The sequence below is a fragment of the Pagrus pagrus genome, assembly GCF_965226575.1.
Source record: "Pagrus pagrus genome assembly, chromosome: 11".
Lineage (NCBI taxonomy): Eukaryota > Metazoa > Chordata > Actinopteri > Spariformes > Sparidae > Pagrus > Pagrus pagrus.
In genome coordinates, this window is record NC_140195.1 from 10,915,039 (window position 1) to 10,939,910 (window position 24,872).

Below are 24,872 nucleotides of genomic sequence, written 5' to 3' on the forward strand. Positions count from 1 at the left end.
TATACTCTATATATAGTAGGGTTAGTGTGAGATTCAGAAAAGGCAGAGCTGACACACAGAACATGTTTCAGGTCTTCTGTATGATGGAAGTTAAGTGTTTTAATTTTTAGGCAATTTACAGCCATTTTTAAAATCTATCATGGCGTCATAATGAGCAGTTTTTGGGGCCATTTTAAAAAAATATTGATGGAGGCAATTTCTGGTTAAAAAAAGAAACATTACATTTTAAAAATAACACAAGTGTGAGGAAAATGCATCTCTTGCAGAAATCTGTGTGTGACAAGGAAAAGACAGGAGGCAGTGTTCTTATAAGGAGGGGAAATTTTATTTATAACACATGATGCTGACAGGGAGTCTCCAGCTCAGCGTCTATATTACAAGGTTGATCTGCAAGGCTGCGCATTTACTGTACTGTATTTGGAAACCAAGATTGCAGTGGCACTATAAACACACGCTTGAAACAACAGACTCCTTCCCTTTCTTTTTTTGTTCTTTTTCTTCATTTTCTTACAAAATGGTACAAACAACAATACAAAATATTTGTGCTGTTGACAATTTACAAAAAAAGTCTTTTGACTCGATAACTGTGCAATTATTTTTTCAGCTTTTTTCTCTTCCGTTTGAAACTATGCGAGTATGGTACACCAGAATCACTTCTGGACTGCAACCTCGGTCATGCGGGCTGCGACACGTTTTAAAATGTTGTATGGTTACTGTAATAGAACTCATCTGTCCATTATAAAAAGACACATGCAAAAAGCTCCAATTGTACAGTTACAGTTTGCCTAACTTGGTCTGTTTAGCTTCAAGCAAATACTACATTATGTACACTTGGACTTTAGCAGTGTTGGGCGAACTTGTATGAAACACTGCTGCCTGTCTTTGTAGTTCTGGCCATATAGCAGAGCAAAAAAAGTGGCTTCTGCTGGAGCCTCCCGTCATGTGTGTGTCCACGGTCAGGCAGTGTCCCGTTTGAGACCAAGTGTCCTTTGACTAACACCAGTCAGAGAGGCAGAAGAGCCGTTGTTGGCACAGCCAGAAGACAGGGGTGGTCTACAGCAGTGCAATAGTTCTCCCTTCATTCTATCATTTGCTAATTCTCCCCCTCACTTTAGCAAGGGAACGTCAATAAGACAAGCGGACCAAGTATGTAACAAGTAATGATCAATTTTCCTTCATTTCCCCTCACAAATTGCATTTAAATCACAAGTCAAGTTTGTCCACTTTGCTGCCATGTGTCATTACAAGTCATTGATAACATTCAGTATCATAATGGCATTGTGCCATGTATGTATTTATGTATGACACAGTTATAAAGTCAGTTACCTTGTGTAAAGTGTGTGTGTGTGTATGTGTGGGGCCTCCTGCTATGTTTGGCCCTGAATCCGTTGTGATAGGAGAGCATGAGCGTTCAATGAAACGTCTTTATTTTGTGGATGCTGGATGGCCTTCGGCAATGTTGAAGCCCTGCAGCTGAATTAGAACAATGCTGAAAGGGCTCATATAATATAGAACACTCACATATATACAGTAAGGCCAAGAGGAGTGAGTGTGTGCTAGTGTAAGACTGTACAAGTAGGTCTGAAGTGGAAACTTTTCCATGAAACTTAACTCGAACAGCGACATGAGTATGGCTGTAAGCTCATATAGAATCGCACAGATTCTCTTAAATGCACATGGCTTTCTGTGGTGAAATATACATTGCCAGGTATTCATTTATAACAAAACTGGAGTGAAAAGAAAATGCACACAGAAACAGATAAATCATGTTACCAAATGTATAAAAATGTTCCGTATATACAACATTTATATGTCAGAAATAATCACAAATAGGAGAAAGTAACAGCTGTGTTTATTTTGTGAAGATATTCTGTAGGCTGAGAAGCGATTGGATAGAAAAGAGATTATCCAGTGGCAGGCTGTGGAAACTACTGCTTTTCTCATGTTTACTCTGTTTCCACGCTAAGCTGACGGCTATCCTGAAAATCACCCATTTATATTTGTATGTAAATCAAGAGATTCCTACCCTGTTTACCTTATTTATTATCCTATGACCTTCCTTCCCTTTTTTATAGTCACATCAAACTCTTCTCGTCTTTATTTCTTTGTTATGGCATAATAAATAATTGCACTAACAGGCAATACTTATTATATACTATTCATGTCTTGTTCCTTCCTTTCCACCCACTCTGAACAATTTTTATTACCATTTGTGTAAACTAATGATAATTTTATGTGAAGCATGAGCAGGTGAGGAAACGGTAGCAGCAGGAGAAGAAAAAAAAAAGGAGTGGAGGATCCTTCTCGTCACATCATCTGAAGAACAGTGTCGTTTCTGAGATTTCCTCCAAGCATTCATCATATTCATAATTAATAGAAAAATCTGCTCAGGCCACATCAAGTTGAAACTGGCGACATCTGAGGAATGTTTCAATGGGCACTCAGAAGATAAGGAATGATTAAACCTTTCTATCATTCACCACCATCTCCCTGGTTCCTCTGTGAAATGTTTTGCATATTTAAATAATTTAATACTAAAGACTAAAGCTCTTTTTTCCCCGTTTTCTACATGGGCGGGGGGGCTGAAATATGATTACAAAAGCCCATGGGTCGTGCTGCTTTTTCATTAAGTCACAACAAAACTGTCTTTTAAAATGTCTGTCTCTTAAAGCGCTATTACTGAAGCTTTAGTTTTGCAAGTCCACTTTGATAAGTGCACAACTTCATACCAGACTTTCCCTTCCTCTAACTTCTTTCAAAACCTCTTGAACTGGCAGCCAAAAATTTCAGGAGAAAATTTCAGATGAATGAAACGCTGCCTGAAGAGAGACAGATTGTGAAGGCGTTAAATCCCTGGCTGAGGCTCAGTTCCCCCAGTTTCTGTGACAGGGACCAGCACCAAAGTTTGTATATTAAAAGTTTACTGAGAAACAACAAAAGGCAAAAAAAAAAAATAAGAGAAAAAAGGGATTCAGAATGGGGCTCACAACTCTGTATGTAACGCTATCAAAGCTATTTGAAGCAAATCCTGTATTTTCTTTCCCCTCATGTTTGTACAGTTTAAATAGTTTTCTTTGACACATTTACCACACAATAACTGGTGCCATGTTAATTACCTTTGGGTGAAGGGATAAACATGCAAACCTTAAATCATCTTAAAGGCAAAGTCTCCTTAAATAACCCTCATTTTGTACTTCATATACAGTAACATTACAGAGGTAACACACGTGACATGTCCATCTTCAAAATTTCGTGACAAGCTTTATCAAGTTTTAGGTGCAAATACTAAGCACTCAAAACAAACACAGCTGCTATTGAAGCCACGATAAACACAGACACGCAATGCATTTCTTCTCTATGACAGTCCCTTAATGTGTTTTTGTGATTACAGTAATCACACTGTGGTTGGCTGTGATCTAGGAGCACAGATATGCCTGACTTGAATGATTTGTTCATTACTCACAGACACACTGGAGGCCTATGTACAGTACGTCTACATAAAGCGCCCTCGTAAGCCAGTAAATGCTCCTCTGAAACCAGCGCTGACATCTCCTGCAGCTACCACAGCCCTGCAGGACCATAGAAATGACAGGGGGGAGTTAAAGGGTCTGGGGTCATGTGGGGGCGTGTGAGCCCGAAAAATGGCAACCAATCCTGAGTTAGCGGGAGTCTGCTAAAATACGCACCACTGAAGGCACTTTTTAAACAACAGTGCTTCTGTTCTAAGTAATTCAAGTTCAAGAAAGAATAAACCAGGGCCCTCCGTGCAAGAAGGACTTTCATATCTGTGTTCTTCTTCTTCTTCTTTTTTTTTTTCCTTTAGTTCCCCTCAGACAAAGCAAGCTGCTCAACCTAAAGCTTCTGCAGACAGGCAGGCAGGGGCTGACAGCGAGGGAAAAGTGAAACCCCTCAGGAATAAGGAACGGCTCGAATCGGAGGGGAGTGGGGACAAAAAAAAGCTACACAAACGAAATGAAAAACAAAATCTGACTCTTAAAAACTAAAACCTACATCTAGCATAAAACCTAAAATGAAACAAAAACACAAGAGTTTGAATACAAACTATGAGAAGCCTGCATTTCAGAGCTTCAGTTTCAGTCTTAGACAGGCTTAGAGCAGGAGACGGTTGAGAAGAGCACCCGAAACTGACTCACGGCACCAGTCCTCTGTGGTGGCTTATTTGATTGGTTGGTTGGTTGGTCAGTCAGTTGGTCAGTGTGAACATGTTAACGTGTGTTCAATAAGGGTGTAATAGCCCCATGTGTTAGAGGGACAGAGCATGGCAGGCCAGCTGACGGGACGAGGGTGTGTGGTGTGTGTGCATGTGTGACCGGGCAGGTTTAATCGTCATCCCCTCCTCCGTACATGTCGGCCAGCTTCTTGAAGCGGGGGCCCCAGTCGTTGAGGTAGTCATAGTCCTGGTCCCCCGTGCTGGAGGAGTTGAGGGTGCTGACAGAGCCGGCGGTGGAGCCACTGCCCTCATAGTCAAACACCAACAGGGAGTCATATGGAGGAGCTGTGGGGTCGTTGTCTGCCGCTCGCAGACCCTAAACAGGAAAAAGAGGAGGAGGTGGTGGTCAGTACTCATATGCCTGCAGTGGAGAGGACGCTGATCGGTGAACTCCACTGATTAAGAGTGGAATTTAAAAAAGAAAGGTCAAAATTGAAGAGGCAGTTGTATCCTGACCTGAGTCCTCATATGGATTAAGCGCTACAAATGCTGGATCCTTTCCCAGGATTGTAACCTAAAGCATCAAAGTCTTATAAACTCGATTCCCCTGGTTTGTAACTACAACATGGTTAACCTACTCACTACTGGACCCACTGGGTTTGGTCACTTCAGTAGTACTGTAGTAGTTACTGCCTGGGTGTAACTCCAGTTCTTTATGTGTGAGTGAGTATGTGTGTAACCAAAGGCATAAAACATGTTATATTTTTTATTTTATATTTATGTGTGTAGAACAATGCCTTTTCACTGTCATCTACACTGTACATATCTCTTTTTTGTCACTATAATTTTTAAGTTTTAAAATTAAGTATTCAGTAAGTAAACTTTGGTGAATTTTGAACAAATAGCACAAATAGCCTATTTAAAATCTAGACGATGCATATCTTTATGGAGATGTGCAGCATAAATGGCTGATTAATGGCTCAAGTTGCTATGGTAAAGCTCAGTTGGCCTAAATTATTTTAACCTTTATTAAATCCTGTTGTCTCATTTAAATCAGGATTTTGCTTGCAAGAGAACTGAAAAACAGAACAGCGACAGTAAGCACAACAAAACACCAGCCCAACACACACAAGCACATACATCTCTAAAACTGTACTGTATACTCTTCAGCATAAATGCATAAATATGCCGTTATACATACATAAATCAGGATGCATTGGCTAGTTTGATTAATCAATGTGTGATCAAACCCTATTCATTAATATTGTCTTATTGTTATTACGATCTTATGTTATCGTGAATGAGATGTGAAGCGGTCTGTCAGTACTTAGACCTGCACTTGCTTCCTAGAATGACAAATGAGGACCGTTGACCTGAAGGTGAGGCAGGTGAGAAGAATAGACTTCATCCACTTCACTGGAGTACAGAGGCGCTACGGTTGGAAACCTAAAAAGCCTCAACCCCCAGGGGTACAGTGCATGGCAGGAACACCATGTGTTTGCTGTGTTTGTGTTTTACCAGACTGCTGGAGCGAGATCAGGTGAGTACATGTGTACGTGTGTGTGTGTGAGTGAGAAAGAGAGAGAGAGGGAGAGAGAGAGAGACAGAGAGAGAGAGAGAGAGAGAGAGAGAGAGTCGGCTGGATGGATCAAAGCTGAACAGCTGCCAACACCTCTCGAGTGTGAACGTGTTGTCACGAGTCTGTCAATCAGCATTTTCCCGCATCACTGTGCCAACGCTGGAGTTGTGTCTGAGACAGTGTGTGTGTGTGTGTGTGTGTGTGTGTGTGTGTGTGTGTGTATAAAGCTGGCACGGTGAGAGCAGCTGTAAAGTAAAACAAAACTCCACGTTGTTTGTATACTGGAGTTTACATATTGAACAGCATCCAGAAACGAGTAATCACATTAAATGTCAAATCGATGGAAAGTGAAAGTGAGAGGCCAGCTCGCTGTGGGAGAAACAATCTAATGACAGCTGAGCTCTTGAGATACAGCGCGTGTGTCCGTTGTGTGAGTGTAAATTCACCTCGTGGATGAAGTCCCCGATGTCTCCAGGATGGGGCACCACAGCTCTGATTGGGTACTGGGACTCGGGGATGATGGGACGTTCGTCCACCCTGCGGACACCAGGTGGCTTGCTCATGATGTGCTCCAAGGAGTCAGGCTGCTGTAGCTGGCTCAGGTCGTAGTCCTGCACAGCCATAGGGACAAGGAGATGTAAGTATGCATACATAGAAAGCATGTGTGTATGGTTGTACGTCTCACAGGATCTCACCTGGTCCTCTTCTCCTCCTCCTTCTTCATCGTATTTGAGGATGTTGTCTCTGACGTCATCTTCAGGGTCAATAAGCAGCTGCTTGGTCTGTCTTTCCTTCTCTCTGCGCTTGATCCACACCACAAACAACAGCACCATGCCTGTACGGACACACACATGAAAATGAAACAATACAGAAAAGACCATACCCTTGTCATTAAGGATAGGCTGTAGCCATGCTAGCATCTCTGTAAGGCTGTGCTTTGAGATAAATGCTACAGTCAGCATGCTAACATGATCACAGCAACAATGCTAACATGCTGACCTTTAGCAGGTAAAATGTTTACCAAGTTCATCATCTTAGTTGAGCATGTTAGCAGGGTCACAGTCAAATTAGACAAAATACAAGTATAGTCTGATGGTGGTGTCACTGATATTGAAGGGGGGACATGAGTGGATGTACCACATTGTATGGTAATCCATCCAATTGCTGTCAAGATATTTCACTGAAAAGCTTATAGTGCAACTCGACCAAAAGTCAGGGAATCACCAGTGTCAGTAGTATCTATCCTCTGGGGACGCTTAATGTCTGCACAGAGGTTTAGGCCGCTCCATCTAGTAGGTTTTGAGATGTTTTGCAGAGCTGAACAAAAACATTGACGTGCTGGTGGCTCTCGAGGAATAGTCAGAGGTTCACCGACCTCAGTAGGATTTATCCTCTGGTAACCCTGAATATCTGTACACAATTTGGTGGTACGGCATGAGAAGTGAGGGACTCACCAGTGTCAGTGGGATTTATCCTCTGAGGATCCTGAATATCCATACAAAAGTTAATGCCACCCCATCTAGTAAATGTTAAGATATTTTGCTAGAGTTGGAGAAAACTTTGACCTGCTGGTGGCTCGAGAGGAACAGTCAGAGCTTCACCAACGCAATTGAGTTTATTCTCTTTTACCCCAGACGTCTGTACAAAATTTCACAGAAATCCACCCTGTAGTCATTGAGATATATCTGCCTTTTACATATCATGCCTATGTGTGATTTGTCTTCCTGAAAGAGAAATTTTAAAACTTGATGGGCTCTACTAGGTCGCATAAGCATTAAAATAGACAAAGGGAACTTGTATTGGTGGTACTATTAATAATGAAAAGTATGCATAATTTATGCACAATATAACATTTCAAGAATGCTGAAAAAGTCCTACAGCTGCGGGTCATTTGTTTATAGTACTGGTCTATATGTGTGAACTATGCAACCCTCAGCAACAAAGTAAGCCAGCGGCATGAATCACTGTCAAGACAGAGAGCAGCAGATATATACCCTACCAGGAGGAGAAGACGGAAAGCTCCTTGTCAAGAGATGCTGGAGAGAATTCTAGCAGTTGAGGCATTAATCCATTATACAAACTACTGTTCATGTTGTTGTATTACAGTCTGGTGAAAGTTTGCCAAAGGTGCCCTGAAATGAACTTTTTTGACAGAAAGTCAAATCAAAGTCAATCACAGGCAGCCTGAACTTTTTGTGCTGTGTACAGTATATGTATGTCGGCGTGCGACATGTTTGGGACTAGTGAGGTTTCAGTGTGTGAATGCGATACAAACAGTTGATACTCACTGAGCAGGATGATGATGCAGATGAGGATGGAGATGATGGCGCCGGTTCCCAGGCCGGCGGCTGCCACGGCCCCGAGAGTGGTGCAGTCTCCGTTTTCATCACAGGGACACACCTTCACTTTGATGACCGACCTGTTGGACAACGGAGGGTTCCCCGAGTCCGAAACAATCACAGGGACTTCATACACCCCCGGCTCTAAATATACCTGGTACCGCAGGCCTAGACGGGCGTAATCACCTGTGTAGATTGAAGAAGAAAGTCATCACATTTGTTAATATCAATTTCTTTTTCGTCACACCTCCTATTTATAGTCTACGTGTGAAACCATGCAATGCATTATGATAGCGGAGTGTCATGTTTCCAGAGACAGGGAGTCATGTTGCCTGCTCCTCATTTGCATAAAGTTGAATTCTGGCTACTTTATGCATCAGTGGTGTCTGACGCGATGCAACATCTCTGGAAACTCCTGAAACACTTTTGAAACTAAATATTGTAAAGAAAAATGGAGGCAGATTCAGCAACTGCATGATTATTTTCCCCCTAAAATGTCTTTAGAAACACATTTTGCCAAGTTTCCAAATGAGCCGCTGGATCAAAATAAGGCATGGCACTAAAATTTGACTGATGATTCTAGTCGAACAGCAGTAATTCCTCTTATAGAAGTCCTCTTCAAATGAGGCCTGTTCAGCATTTGAGGTAATTACAGGCCCTGGTCACTACTTGAGGAAATAATGTTGCTTCTTCAAACCAAAGATTTATAATAAAGCATCTGATGAGATTTTGTATTTATAATAATGGATTGGTTATAATCAGCTGGATTAATTCTTCAGCATGTTTTACCACACATTCATACAGTGGCACTGTCAAACCATTCATTCTTATGTTCTCTAGTGCTGTTGTTCTACGCGGACGCCTCCTCACCACTGATCCGAGAAATCGTCCAGTTGCGTCGGATGCTGGTGGGAAAGTTTGGCAGCTCAAACACAAAGGGTCCAGCGTTGGGGTCTGTGTCGGCATCAGCCGCAGTGATGTTGACGCCGTGGACGTTTCTGTTCACCCGCTCACAGATCTGAGACTCCTTGGGTATGAGCGCTGGGGAGTTGTCATTAATATCTATCAGATAGATCTGCAGCGTGCCTGTGCCGCTGGCTGCAGGAGAGCCTGGAAGCAGAAAGAGGGAAGAGAAAATAGCATCATGACGAGAAAGAGAGATGACAAGAGATGTGTGCACTGGAAGGGACGACTGAGAGGGAAGTGGGACAGGAGTTGAAGGCCGAAAGAGGTGAGGCAAATAATAAAAGAGGAAAAAAGAGATAAAGCAGAATAGAGAAGAGGTGAAAGGAGCACTCTTTATTCACAATGGTGATGTTTGAGGTAGGGGTGCTGTATAGCTGGAGGATAATTTCTGGCCTTGACAAAAGTACTTCTGACAGTTATGCTTTTAAACTCCTCTTTTAGCCTTACAGTCAAATCAAACCCATCAGAGCAGATCCAGATGCAGGCAGAGCACATCCAATCACCTAGAGAGGACTCGGGTACAATAATGATGATTGTAACACAATCAAACAAGTCCTTGTCTGTGTGTATTTACACAGTGCTAGGAGAGCTATCTATGATTTTCTAGATAAAGGCTTTTCTGCCTGCAATACTGGCAGTGCATTTCTGAAAGGTGATCGGGCATTGTCATTGTGGTGCATACAGTCCTACATACTAACATACACACTTAAATACACTTGCTAATGCACATACAGTATGCCTATGTGCTTACAGTATGTGTAATGATAGGAAGATCTCCTGGGAAGAAGTCCTTGGTTAGATCGTAGAGTATCTGAGCAAGTGAAGTGATGCGAAAGTACTTGTGACTTTTTGACACTGTAGACTATAGTAGCCTATCACAAAATGTATTTTATTTCTTCATTGTAGAAAACGTTCATTCATTAACTCCATTATTCTGTATGAATGTGTCAGATTTAGCAAAGAGTGACCATTTTTGTTTGTTTGCCCTTTTCCTCTCTCATTATGGCCTTTAAAGTAATTTGTAAATAAATACGATTAAGTCTAACTGACTTTATTGTTAGAGGGTCTTCTGCCTGGAAAATGCATCACAACAACATCAAACTCTATTAAAAATAGAGTTGCTTTCTTTCTTTGAAACATAATTGCAATCTATTTTTTTGAAAATCTGTGTTTTTGATATTTAGTTTTCGTTTCTGTTATAGGTTACTCTTGCTTATTGTTGCATGTGCAGAGCTTTTTCATTTGTTTTCTGACCTTTATGCGTAGATTTATGCATTGCATTTTTTGCTCTTATTGATACTGTGCAGTTCTAATGAATCCCACTTTAGGAATCTGTGACTATAATAATTGCATATTTATTATTATGCTTTTAGCAACCTGTAGACAGTCCGTGTTGTAAGTCTGAGGAAATTGTTAAGACAATGGGAAAAATGTGTTCTGACCCTTTTGTAAGCAGCTGGGTCACTACTATACTGTCAGCCTTGGAGTGCAATAACATGCGCTGATGCACACACACACACACACACACACACACACACACACACACACACACACACACACACACACACACACACACACACACACACACACACACACACACACACACAGAGCGACAGATTATCAGCAACAGCATTTTTAGAGAATTGGGAGTAAAGAATAGACGCTTTAAACAATCAGAGCGGGGAAAAGACTGCATGAATGCGTATGTGTGGTATGAAAATGTGGTGCAGAGAAATCTGATAAAAAAAGAGCTTAGCTGTATGAAGCTCAGGGCTGTTTATTGAGTGTGTGTCAGGGGGTGACGACCCTTAGCAGCCTCCAATTACGAGTCATTTCCCCGGCATGCCCCACTGGCTTCGCCATTGGATGGAATCAAGCGACCCCAGGGGCCATCTCTGGGACGAGATAAGGGCGATGTAATTTACTAAGATTTATGCAAAGCTGACAGATCTGCCAATTAAACACGGCAACAGAGCAAGACATTTGCCACAAGAAGAGTGAGACACAGCGTGAGTCTGTCAACAGTTTGTCTGACTGGTGGTAAGTTCAACTGATTGACTTATCAAGTGATCAATGATGGATGCAGCTCTGGAACTACACCACAACCTTTCAGAAAAAAAAGGTTTACTGTTTCATAGCCTGGAGTAGTGTTGTAGAAACTATATGATGCAGATTGACGTCTGAAATATTGACACATATTGATTCTGAACGTTTTCAATACTCGTTTTTGCAGCATCAATACACCAGTACCAGCTGTGTTTTCTTGCTCTCCTCTCACAGCGAGTTGACACATGCACCACTGTAGTGCCCACATAGCTCCAACTCCTCCGGAGGTCAATTAACTTAGATGCTGTTGTTATTAACACACAGCACATTTACAAGGTATTTAGAGGAACATTTAACTTGATTGACGCTATTAAAACATTACTTTCTAGCACACGTATTATGTGCATACATCGTTAATGAACAGTATAAAATGCAAATTCAATACATGTACATACTGAAACACAAACACATGTGGTTCTTAAACAAACAGGTTCTCTCTCTCTCTCTCTCTCTCTCTCTCTCTCACACACACACACACACACACACACACACACACACACACACAGAAGCTTTCCCATTCTGTTGGTTTGTTAATCCCACCCATGTATGGGGGACATGTGGAAGCAGCTTGCCACAGCTGATAGGAGAATTATGTGGGTTTTAACCAGCTAAATAAATAATTATGTTTGTGTAAATTCCTCAAAAGGATTTGTATTAACTCCTTTTTTTGATGGGGGCTCAGAGATGTGAGGCATGGTGAAAAGACTTGTAGCAAGCAGACCATATGATCTTTGAAGAGCACATAAACAATACGATAGGTGTGTGTCAGAAGGGTCTTAGGCAGTCAGATAGTGTCAGGGGGGCGACATGAAAATCTGGTCGAAATACAAGTGTACTTCTCACCATGCTGTCACCAACTCTCCATGTCCCATCCTACTATCCTTACTGTCTCATAGTACTTCTTACCATAATCCCTCTCATATTATGATGGCTGGCACTCCAGCAACACCCGAATAGTCGGACTGATGTACGCACACAAACACACGGACCAATATTATCCAAACCTTACCGAGGTCAGGTGGACAAAATAAATAGTTTCTAAAGGGCCTATAGGTTCTTGAAGGAAATAGGTAATATATGGAAATTATAAAGAAGTCCAGGAAATAACAGGGAAAGAAAAGAGGGGAGTGAATGAGATGTTTGTGAAGTCCAAACAACAGGAGTGAGTCAACCTGTAATCCTGCTTCCTCTTCCTTGCCATCAACTCAGCACGTTACACATCATGGTGTCTGACATAGTCAATCACCGGAGAAAAAACATACAGCAAAGCACACATATGCACATGATATAAATGTGTTTTGAAATGAGAGCATTCTTCACGCATGCTCACACCTATAAAAACACCACTGTTTCAAAGCCTGCTTAACTTAAGGTAAACACACCAGCGCTCTGCACGTCACAGATAAGGCAATTTGGGAGGGGGAGAAAAGCATTTCCTTTTTACTTGAGAAAAAGCACTCACTTCAACTTGAGAAAAAGGGAACTTATTTGTTTGCTGTGATTGAGTTTGTGCTCAGTTAAACTTGAGGCAGAACAAATATATATGCTGCATTCTGAGAAAGGGAAGGAGAAGGCAGTCATGGATAGAAGATAAGAAGGAGGAGAGGATCAAGAGTGTGACCAGTTGTGTGAATCCAGGATTTTTCTCTAACTCTTACCCAGCTGCACTGCGCTTGAACGCCGCAAAGCTTTCATGTCCTTATATCCCTCTAAATCCACACAAATGTCTTCATTTTTCATCAAATAGCAAACTGCATTTCTGATATTTTTCACTGTAACCTGTATTTACCTACACATGGCACCATCAACATTCAAGGCATTCATCCAGTTGCACTGGAATCAACAGTGAGCATCTTGCTCAAGGACACTTCGACTATGTTTGAAGAGTTGCAGTCAATAACTCAGACCACCCACATGTCTGCAGCTGGTTTCGAGGCTTTAAGAGGATACCCTCTGGTCATAAATCTTGAGTATAAGACACATAGGCAGAGTGAAATTGCTTTAAAAATGCTGAGAGCAGGTTTCAGTGTGATTTCTAGGATGTCTTATACTCATGTATACTCATGTTCAGCATGACAGTGGGAATTGTTTTTGTTTGTTTGTTTTCACCTCTTTCCATTTGTCTCTTATTTTTCCTCTTTTTTTAAATATACTGTATTCAGTTTTTGTGGACGTACTTTGATCACTCTGATTCAAATAAAAAATGCTCATGGCTCTTACCGTTATCTGTGGCCAGGAATGTGGCTTCGTATATATTGTTTTTGACGTAGACAGACTCCCGGTCGAGCATTGCTGTGGTGATGATCTGTCCATTGGTTCTGTTGATGGACAACCAGTCTGCGGGGTCGTTCAGCTTTGAATACCTAAAGACACACAAAGACAGATCGATAGAGAGGTTAGTGCTGACGTACCCCTGTTTACAAACACTTGTGAATGTTCTCTTGCGTCTGTGCATACAGAGATTGCCAGCACATACACACACTCACAAAATCACAACAGCCTGACCTTCACACAGTTTAATTCTTCATTGACTTTTCCTCCAGAGCCTGCAGCCTACAGTCAATTTCACCTCATTTTTCACTCCTGTGTACCAGGCATTGAAGTCAATTACCTCCCTAGTTAAGCACTGCTGCAACTGCCAGTGTGTGTGTTGGATGCACATATTCTAGGAAGTGTTTGCTTATGCTGAGGAAGGCTAAACTGCCTGAAGGGCTTATATACATGCATGCTTTGGTGCTTGTATGTTTGCAAATGTTCCTGTGTGTATAGGGTGAAGACAGTATGATAGGATCGTCAAACAGGAAAGTGGACGTGGTAGCAGGTGGCAATGTTCCCCTGGGATAAAGAGCATGGAAGGAACAGGGATCATCTCCAGGATTGAATCCCAATCTTGCTCTGATCTAACTGTTCTTGTTTCTCGGGCTTTTGTAGCTTTCAACTCGTTCTACGCGTTCAATTCTATCCGATCTCTCTCGACCCGTGCCGCCTCACCTCATCTTGCCATGCTTTTGTATTCATACATTTTCTTATCCCTGTCTGTATCTTCTCATCCTTGTCTCAGAGTTCATCAACTGCCACCTCTCTTGGCTGCAATCTCACTTTTTGTGTGCAAGACATCAACAGTGGACATGTGACACATTGAGCTTACACAACAAGGTTTTGCCATCACCCTGGTTTCATTTACTGAATATCAGTTTGGGCAAAACTGCCATGTTGTTATGTGACATACACTTCCACCTTTAAAATCCATCCAAATTGAAATGGATTTGACCTTAACTTTGCTTTTATATTTACTGAACTGTAGTGTACTTACTGTCAGTATACAGCCCACTTGTTTATTAACATTTAATACTGCATGTGCATTTCTGCTTACATGGTGGAGAAGGAATGCCTGGCGGGTTGGATGGCAGTAAGGGGGGGGCAGCAGGGGTGGACAGAGAGTATAATCTCTTTCCTGCAGTGAGGGAGGTGGGATTTTCCCAGCAGGCAGTGGGCATGATCCCAGGCGTAGCGCAGTGCGGGGAAAGGGATCACAGAGATGACATTCCCACACTCTTGACGGTTTCACACAGGGTAGCCAAGCCCACAGCCACTAACCGTCTGACTGTGAAATCACCACCAGGACTACTGTGAGTCCATCACAGTGGGAGGGTGGGATGAAAGAGTGAGGGAAATTTTCAGGAATGGGTGGGAGGGGAAAGAGAGACATGGAGAGGTGACATTCGGAAGAAGCAGCATGGCTGTATGATCTGGTTTTATTATGCTCATTAAGACTGACTTGATACCTACGGCTCTTCTGTGCCCAACTGCATCTCTCTTGGCTATGCCATGACAAGCTGACTCTCTTTCTGGGCTGAGAGAAAAAGAAAATCTTTTTGTCTTTCCAGTGGAAGGCAGACAAGCTGGAACACTTTTTACTGAGCAGAAGGAAATTAAAAGGTCTGATAACCCAAATACCAGAAACACTGTTCTTGGAAAAAAAACCATGTTGTTGATCGTATTCAATGAATGATTTGACATTTATGTGACATTGCACATACGTTTCTGTAGAGACAGTGTGAAGCTCAGTGTGGTGGCTTCGGCATCACCATCTCGGCAGTGCCTAATTTTGCATGACTCATTCATTTATTATTGCAGCAAAAAATTCCCCTGCAGCATTTTCCCCACTATAAAAGAGAGATCTGTAAGACTAACGTTATGATACAATACGATACACTGTTGACAGGAACTCAAACTGCAAACACGGTTTAATTATGGGGGCCTAAAGGACAGAGAAGCAAGCTTGTGACCGGACCGGCAGGATAAATCGGCTGGGAAAAGTGAAAGACAAAGCTTGCCCCTCCCTCATTACCACCACTGAAGTGCCCTTGAGCAAGGCTCTTAACCCAAACGGCTCCACTGACTCTTTCTACTGTATGATGAATTTTTTATTCATGGAGGTACTATTCTTCAGCTGAGAAAAGCCATTCAAAAATCTGTGATGTCTTCACAATGTAAAGTCTTTGGGCACATAATACACAAAAAAGACTACAAATCTACAGGAAAAACAAAACAACATATAACATGTACTAGCACTAAAGTTGGATTTTTGTTTGCCTCTTGATTGAGGCAGGCTTGCTGTTACTCCTTTCTCCCAGTCTTTATGCTAAAGTAAACTGATTAACTTCTGGCTCCAGCTTCATATTCAGTGTACAGACATTAAGTGTAGCATTGATCTTCTTTTAACACTTTCAGCAAGAAAGTGCTTTACCAAGAAGGTCACACTTTTCCTTTAAATCTGAGTAACACAAAAGAAATACCATTTACCTCCACAATGTTGGGGTGGAAGCAAATATAACCAAAATTATCTGCATGGCTATAACAATAGAAGTGAGTTGTTTTTTTGTTAATTGGATTAACTAACGCTTGAAAATCAGGAACAGAAAAAAAGTTAAATAAAGAGTGGTGTTTTTTAATGGAGTTTTTTCCTCCATAATGAGTTATAAAATACCACCAGAACCTGTTCTTTTGCAGCCACATTGCCTGATAGCAGTGGCTGTGTGCACTCTGATGATAAAAGCCATAACATAAAGGTTTGTTCACAAAGCAGAGAGTCCACCACACTACACTTTAATTAAGTCTCCTAAACAGCCCTCGGTGCAGATGTAATAAACCTTACATGAAGCAAATGAAGTCTTGAATGAACGGTCTTAGTGGCCAAGCTAATTTCCAACACACCGAATAGACAATCCACTGCATTGTTAGGTTTGTTCCAAGGGAAAACTCCAGATAAGTGAAGGGCAGAATGGGGTTGGCTTTAAACAGTCACTCACTTTTTCAGATAGCGCTCAGTAAACGATCGGGCTGCTCTGGCCATTAGAGTGATGATTGTGAAAGCGCCCACCGTGTTTTTGTTTACAAGTCCCAACTGTCAACAACATTACTGTGGGCAATTGGCAGTCCCCATCGCTAACTTTTTAATGAAGTGCTAGGCCAATTTTTTGCCTTCTTGGAAAGGTAAACAGTCCTTGTTTACTCTAGTGCTATTTTGGAATAAATTGCTATATTTTGTGTGAAAGTTTCACCATCCCTTCCTGTGCCTGTCTTATTTCCAATGCTTTTCCGAGTGAGCTCTCCGCTACCTGAAGGTTTCTCTCATTTGGGAGTTGGTCGGTGTGCGAGCATAGCTGGATGTATGATTAGGCTTGGCAGGTTAGTGATCTTAGCAAGCAGCGGGGAGAGGTATGACATTTATTTTTCAAACCCCCGACCCTGAGGATGAAAAATGCATGTCTCAAGCTTAGCCAAGGCGGTTTGGGTAATCATTTATGCTAGTGTCTCCAGTCCCATGGCTCGACCTTACTGGTCAGGTGTTTGACGAGTGATGCATGAGCCCTCATACTCCCCCTTCCCCGCCCCCCTCTCGCCCTGCTCCTGTCCACATCGCCTCCTTCGCATCCCCAACAGGACACTGTCAGTCTGTCCCTCCTTTGATAAGCACCTGTCAAGTTCAAACCTTGACCCGGATAGAGCTCCCCGTCCTCAGCTCCTCTCTGCCTCCCTCAGCTGTCCCTAAGGTCTTCTTTCACCTTACTTTTGACTTTTACGGCTACCTCTAAATCTTCTCCATGTCTCTGTTCTCTTTATATATCTGCACCATCCATTTACTGAGACATACAGCTCTTTGTCATATGCAAAGACACGTCATAAATTACATGTAACACAAACCGCGGTCTCATGCAAACAGACATGGCAGGTAACTATTTGATTGATAAGGTTTTGAGTTATGCACACTGAGATCAGTTGTGTGGGAAAAAAAACTTTGAAAATGAAAGTTTAATAGGCTGATTCAAACGCTGTGCATGGTTTTAGCTGATGGGCAAGAATGAATTTCCTCCAGAATAATGAGGATTCAAAAGACGGCAGGAACAGCTGTGATTAGTGTCCTTGCATAACAGTCTAGAGTAGATACCTTTTATGGAACGGGTGTAAAGCAGGGGGATTGATAGTGATCCTATCCAGATGGAGCCAAATGAATGAGGTGGTGGATTTGCGATCTCTACAGCCCTGCTTCTTTGTGCATGCGGTGAGAGCAGGGGAAGGAGATTCAGTTTGTTGTGTGCGTGTGTTAAGGAGAGCGTGACAGGACCACGGCGTGCTTGTTAAAGGCCAACTTAATTCCAAGATGTAAAGTGCTGCAGTCTTGCACAGGTCATGGAAAACCTGGGAGGAAACCAAAGAGGTCAAAGTGAATTCAACAGGGAGATGAGAGAGAGAGAGAGAGAGAGAGAGAGAGGGCAGCGAGAGAGATAGAGCCCAGCTGGTGACTTTGGCGTCTTCCTAAATTATAATGTACACCCAATTTACTCTCATTTGCTGTGAAATTAACCGGGAAATTTGTTTAGATCTATTCCCCAGAGAAAATGGGAGGGAATGGGCTGTTGGAGTGTTAAGGGTTGAAAGGTAAATTACACCAATACACTCACTATAATCTATAAGCAGTGGTGGAAGATGTATTCAGATTCTTTACTTAAACCGACAATATGTCATTTCTTAAAGAAAGATAGTTGATCGTTGAGTCTCATCTAGGGTTGCAACGGTATGATATTTCCTGTCATAACCATCACATAAAATATCAGTTTCAAGATATTATATTACACAATTGTTATTATTATCAGTCACAATAACCCCTAAAGGAATGAAATCAGAAGGTTTTTTTTTTCGTTTAACAAACACGTCTGTCAGGACAAAGACATGTCCAGAAAGGTACATATTGTTGCTTTGTGTAAAGGTAAAAAAACGAAAATACTCCACTTCCTATGATACAATACGATAAACTGTTGACAGGACTCCGAAAGTTCTGCATTCACCTTCACTCAAATAAAAGTATGTACGTATTAACAGCAAAATATACATAAAGTATCCAAAGTAAGGGTAGACCCTTGTCTCTGTGATGTAGTAAAGTAGAAGTGTACAAGTACAGTACCTGAGTAAGTGTACATTTAACCACCGTCTAAGAGGACAAACTACATGATTGGAAATGCATGTGATCCTAATATACAAGTTTTTCTCTTTCATAGCAAAGTGTACTTAATAAATTACCTCCAAGTTTGAAGGAGCCATTGCAGTCGGTGCGACTGTCAAACTGACAGCAGGACTGAGGAAAGGTCTGCTGGTCATTTAAAGGTTGGTTTACATTTAAAACCCAGGGAGGCTTAGCACAGAGAAAGAACACTGCAGGTGGACATAATGCTGTGTCAGACGTTTGGGCTCGAGCCAGCTGTTCTCTTTATTCTCCCCCCTCCCTCCGCCTCTTCTGTTATTCCTTACTCTTGCTGTTTGTGTGTGTGTGTGTGTGTGTGTGTGTGTGTGTGTGTACAAGTGCATGTATGCGCTCATGCAACCTACAGAATGCACACACTTCTGATTACCCACGAGGCTATTGCTCCCTATTAACCTTCCCCTCCTTACTCTGAGTTCTCCTCTGGCTCATAAACGAAAGCACAGTAAGACTTTGAAAGATGGGGGATGCCAAAATATAGTACCCTTGTTGAACTTTGACCCCTAACTACTGACATGGAACCTGTCCAAGAGGCTTTTTAGCCTGCTGTTAGTGCATATGGAGGGATTTCTGCCAGGCTTATACTTCTACTACAGCTAGCCAGGCGTCAATCAGCCAATACTTTGCTGGGTCTACAGTAGAGACAGACCCTGTTTAATGGAACTAATCAGATCTAAATGATTTTGCACCAAAAGAAAATTAAACTAATGGCATGCTATTAAAATGTCAGAATTAGCCCAATTAGGATTCCCATTCTGTAGTCTGTTCTATTGAAATTCACTGAGTACCTGATTGTCTGCTGCATCTGTAATCGATCAGGATCTGAGGCTGAGAAGGTTGTTAGGCTGGTGCCAGCGGGGACTCCTTCCTCAAAGCGGATGTGTTTTGGGTTCGTGGGGAAGTATGGCGGTTCGTTGACGTCCTGGACAGATATGGTGACCCCAGCTGTGGACTGGAGAGAGGACTGGATGCCACTGGCTAGATGGGCCTGGTTGGACACCACCACCGTCAGCATGAAGGCACGGTTCATCTCAAAGTCTACTGGCTGGAGGGAGGAAAGACATTAATGACAACGTGTGAGAAGAGAAAGTTCAAACATAAAATTGTGGTCCTTCAGTCTTTTACCTGGTAAGCAGTCAAAAATAATTTGTAGATAATGAAGCACCGTAGTACTCGAGATCGGTCTTGGTCTCAAAACTAAATTAAAGTGTGTGTGTGTCAATGAAAAAGGTGAATGACGAGGAATTTTCATTTGTCTTTTGTGCATGGCTTTTTATAAATGTGGATTTTTCAGAAATGTCATTTTAGGAGTGCCTATAGTTTGCAGGTTCTACATTTTATTTTAAGTGTGTCATGCAGTGTGAGACTCGTACTGGTCTTGGTCTTGTCTCGTTCAACCCTCAAGTCTCAGTCTTCCTTTACCCAAAAAATAAATACAGTCTTTATTTAAAACCTACAGTCTTTATTATTGATTTACAGGCAAGGAAAATAGAAAATAAAGTCATTATCACCACTATTAGTATTATTATTATTATTGTAATGACTTTTTATGAGCATGCCATGTCAAGTACTCAAGAACTGGAAGTGTACTATAAAAAATATGCTGCATATAGTGTTAAAAGCCCTGTCAACATTTCTCTTTCTGCCTGTGGCTGGGGAGTAAGCGTTAGACCCTGTTGATGATAAAGGACATGATAAATGAACAGATGTCGTGTCAAGTGGTCCCCTGATGAATTGGAGCCATAGTCTCTCTAAACAACTAACCAACACACACACACACACACACACACACACACACACACACACACACACACACACACATACACACATACATACACAAACACACATCCTGAGCAGAGGCATCAAGGCTCAGACTATTCATAGGGTGCTGTCATGGTTTTGCCTTTTGAGCGTGTGTGTGTGTGTATGTGTGTGTTTATGTGTAATCTACAGGGGGTTGTGCTGGCTGAGCCTAAACCAGAGTGACAGTTCTGTGCTCTCCTAATGAAGACTACACGATCAGGTTCAAATGACAACAACAACAAGCGAGGAAATGAAAAAAGAGAACAAATAAGCTGCTCGTTGGTACTGCTGGCACATTCCTAAACAGACGGATGGTGATTACCAACACAGGCTTGTGTCTGCGCTGTTTGATGCTGATGTTAATGATCTCGGGCACATCTGTATGTTGCATTGCCTTAGTGTTATGAGTGGACAGTGTGGCAGCACGGCCGTGATATAAAAAAGCATTCTTAATCAGGCAGCTCGTTGACAAGGGTACCGGAGAGGATGTGTTTGTGCGCGTGTTAGTTGGTCGCATGTGTATAGCCGTGCACGTACGATATGAGCTAATGTGAGCACATGGCTGTGTATTTGTGTGTGACCCCAAGGTGCACTGGGAACCCATTTACAGGCAAGCCATGCTCAAGGCTCTTTGATCTGCAGCCAGTAGTATTCAGAGGATAGGGAGGTCTAGAGTATAGCTGTAGGCGAAGTAAAGCACACACACAAGCGCTCAGACACACACACCCTGAGGGAAGCCAGAGGGGTGAGAGGTCAATAACACGGCTTCCATCTTTTGCCCAAGAGCCATCGCATCCTACATCTCCCCTGTATCGCTTCACTCGTTCCACTCTTTCCCTTTTACTTAATTTGTTCTGCCGCACTTCGACTTCCCACCCCATCCTCAGCTCACCTCTGCCCCCTCTCCTCCCCTTGATCTCTGTGATCTATGCTCTCTGCGGTCTCTCTCAATCCTCAAAAATCTGTCTTCGCCTCACTTCTCTCCTCCTCTCCATTTCCCCCTGTCATCTTCCGTATTTATCATAAGCCGTGATTTACATATCTTAATGACTCATTCGAACCAAGCGGCACTGTTTGTGTGTTTTTATGCGTGCTTGTTTGTCTACTGGCTCCATTACCGTGCGGCAAAATGAGAATGTGTCTCATGAACTCCCCAGAGTGCGTTGTAAATGTGTGACATGTTCTGGTTAAGACCTCAGCCCTTGTTTACAAAGAAGCCCAGGTCCCTCATGGGAGATTGCCCCATACCTGGGTGTCGGTGTGATGCGATGTGGTAAAATAGGAACACCAAGGTATCCTTCTTATGGCTTCTTGACTTCACCGAAGCGAGCTGAAGTCGCTCTGTTTACTCGTTGAGACAGTCTATTTCTTGTTTCTTCCCAGGGGGTGTCCTGTCTCTTATTTTATGATTTCCTGATAACCTCCCATGGGTCTCTATGGAGGCTTACGGCTACCCGGCTGCCTGCTGAATTTTACATCAGGGAGTGAGAGGAATGGATTATAAAAGGCAGTCATCTAGAGATAATGAAGAGAAGCAAAATGCCAATGCTCATTGCTCAGGCTGCTGTGGGAATTACAGGGAGATGTTATTGCTATTTTTTAAACATTATTGTGGGATGTGAGATGCGACTCACAGGAGTCAGATACACGAGGAGAGAACCCCTGGGTCCTCTGGGTCCTCTGGGTCACGCAAATAAACAAGCTACTTCTACAAAAACATGCAACATGATACGCACATTTGCAATGAGTCACTCATGGATGAACACAGGAATACAGATGCTAAAGGTCACTCAACAAGAAACACACACACACACACAGACACACACACACAGTCAAATATCATAGAGATTTTTTTTTGTTGTCATGTAGTTTTGCCAAATGGGTTGTCACCCTCTGGACAACCTCCGTCTGAACACTTGAACAGCAGGTTGTTACAAGACATGGCTTTGTTGTTGCTGTCATTTACGCACAGCAGCTAGACATTATGAGTGTATAAAAACCGTTGCCTTTGTAATTGAGAAATCAATACCTAATTTGCTACAGTGGTCTCGCCAGCCATTGTGTTTAAGTCTGTGCGTGAGTGTATGAGCTGTTTCTGAAGGGCGCAGTGGCCTACAATCTCTCATTTGGACATTAAGGGGCATGTGAAAGGCAAAGACCCCAGCCTGTCCCCATTTACCTCTCTAGTCTATTATTATTATGGCTTGTGTGTAAATCCAGAGGGGATTTAACATGCGGCGCAGAAAGAGAGATGTTTCTTGCACTCTGACCTCTTTAGGGCCAGAAGCTGAGCACGTTCTGGCATCTTACCTTCACCACAGTGACCATGCCGTCGTTGCTGACAGGGTCAGTGCGGATGGTGAAGTGCCCAGAGGGGTCCCCGCTGATAATCCTGTAGACGGCGTTCCAGTTAGGGGAGTGCGGTTGATCAGCATCTATCACCGTCAGATTAGCCACCACAACATCGACCCGGTTCTCTGGGACCTCACCGGAAAACTGCAGAAAAGAAGAATAAAAGTTTACCTCGTGATCTGTTGCTTGAAAACATCTTTATATTGACTGTGATTCATTGAGCCATTAGAGTGTGGCAATTTCTACAAAAAGCCGCTGAGTGCCTATCTCTCTTTTCCATTTTCCTTTATAGAGCCAGTCCTCCTTTCAGGTTTTCAGGTAGAGCAAGTTTAATGATCTTGCTTTTACCACAGTAGTAGTAAACAAGCAGTAAACACACGCAAGCACATGCACACAGGGGCGTTGTTCCAGTTTCAGTGTTTTCTGCTTTTTCTGCATTTCAAGTGCCCATCCTTGATGAGCAATAATATTTCATTCCTCTGAAAGCCAGAGTGACAAAGGAGGAGAGAATGGATGAGCAGAAACGAGCCAACAGTGGGGTGGGTTAAAACAGCTGTTTGAGCGCATATGAGTGGCGTTTACTTGTCCCTGTGCTGTACAAACACATGTGCTTTGTCCTGATAAGCCTGATGAGGAGTGAGCCGCTGTCTGTCATGTGTCTGTTATGGTGGGGATTGATCAAAGCTGTACAGGCTCAGGGGATAAAGCCCGCAAAGACGAACCAACTACAGCAACAACTGCACCGATTACCCAGAAAAAAAATAAATAAATAAAAAATAAAACGCAATCCCACCTCCACAAACAACCCATCAACTCTTAACCAACTGGGTCGGGTCAGAAGGTGAGCATGTTGGCGTGTCTTCACCTCATCTGGAGGCAACAGGCATGTAGCACCGTACAGTCACCGTGGGTAACAGGCGTGGAAGATCCACTGAGCCGCTTATGTGAGTGTAGGATATCAAAGAGCAAAGCCCCAGACCAAACACTCCAACAGACCATAATACCCTGCCTGGCAACCCTCGCATCACCCAGCAAACAGCCGACAGCAGCGGGCAGATTAGGGGGCTGCGTCAGGAGAGCTGTTCAGAGACTCAATGACATTCTTAAGACAACAGACAAGTCCGGGTGGTCCTGATGCACTGCCTGCATTGGATAAGTAGGCAGGCTGTCGTATGTTTGTGAGTGTGCGTGCGTAAGTGTGTGTGTGTGTGTGAGTGGTTTATTGCTGTGGTTTGGTTCAGGGACTCCCCAATGCCAATTCAATAAAAGAAAACTTCAGAGATGTCTCTTGAGCTCCTAAGGGCCCTTGAGCATCTTATTTCGCGGTGCACAGTAACAACCGAGGGCAAGAGTTAACCAGATCTGATGTAAGACTTTAAAGGGTCCACCACCGCTCTTATTATCAATACCACACTCTTATAGGCATTCAGAGCTCAAGTAATAATAGTCTTATTTATTTTTCCCATTGGCAATCTTACCTGGTCTGACAATTTTTTTGATTCCCCTTCACATAAAACTCTCCATCATCAGTGCAATCACTTAGCTAATTAATTTTTCTGACGGATAACTTTGTAAACAACAACTTTAAGTGCACAAGAAACTATGAGTCTTGAAGACCTTGACTAAAATTAAATGTCATCTGTTATTTTAAAATGCGAGTGAAGTGTTCAGGCTTGAACTATACTTGAGCAGCTCCGTTTCATAAAAACTGAAGTATTGATTTCTATTCAGCAAACAAAAAAAGGAGGCAAGCGCATTGAAAAGCTGACTAGCATTCAGATTTTATTCAATTTTTCAAATGAGAATTTGAAGAGCCAGTTTTTTCCTTAGAACCATGAGTTTGTTATAATTCCCCAATATATTAAATTCACTTCAATGATTTTTCCATCTCTTTCAGACTGTTTTAGGACGGTCAGCTTTGATATGTGGAAAGTTATTGTCAAGAATGGATTGTGATTCAACATTTGTGATTTTAAAAAGAGAGCATTTCAATCTCTTTTGGAAAAACTTTGTTCT

The 24,872-nt window shown here is 42.4% G+C and overlaps 1 protein-coding gene across 2 annotated transcripts in view; it reads right to left on the minus strand.

Annotated features, from left to right (window-relative positions):
- Positions 1–303: 303 nt before the first annotated feature.
- Positions 304–24,872, minus strand: part of LOC311264785 (cadherin-4-like) — a 245,464-nt gene continuing 220,895 nt past the window's right edge. For both annotated transcript variants that reach the window (XM_084365887.1, XM_084365886.1), the window contains 8 exons: positions 22,815–23,000; positions 19,490–19,746; positions 13,382–13,524; positions 8,960–9,199; positions 8,039–8,275; positions 6,446–6,585; positions 6,197–6,361; positions 304–4,547 (listed from right to left, as the gene is read on the minus strand). In XM_084365887.1, the coding sequence (XP_084222013.1) occupies positions 4,341–4,547; positions 6,197–6,361; positions 6,446–6,585; positions 8,039–8,275; positions 8,960–9,199; positions 13,382–13,524; positions 19,490–19,746; positions 22,815–23,000 (1,575 nt within the window). In that variant the 3' untranslated portion in view covers positions 304–4,340. The remainder of the gene's footprint in view (positions 4,548–6,196; positions 6,362–6,445; positions 6,586–8,038; positions 8,276–8,959; positions 9,200–13,381; positions 13,525–19,489; positions 19,747–22,814; positions 23,001–24,872) is intronic.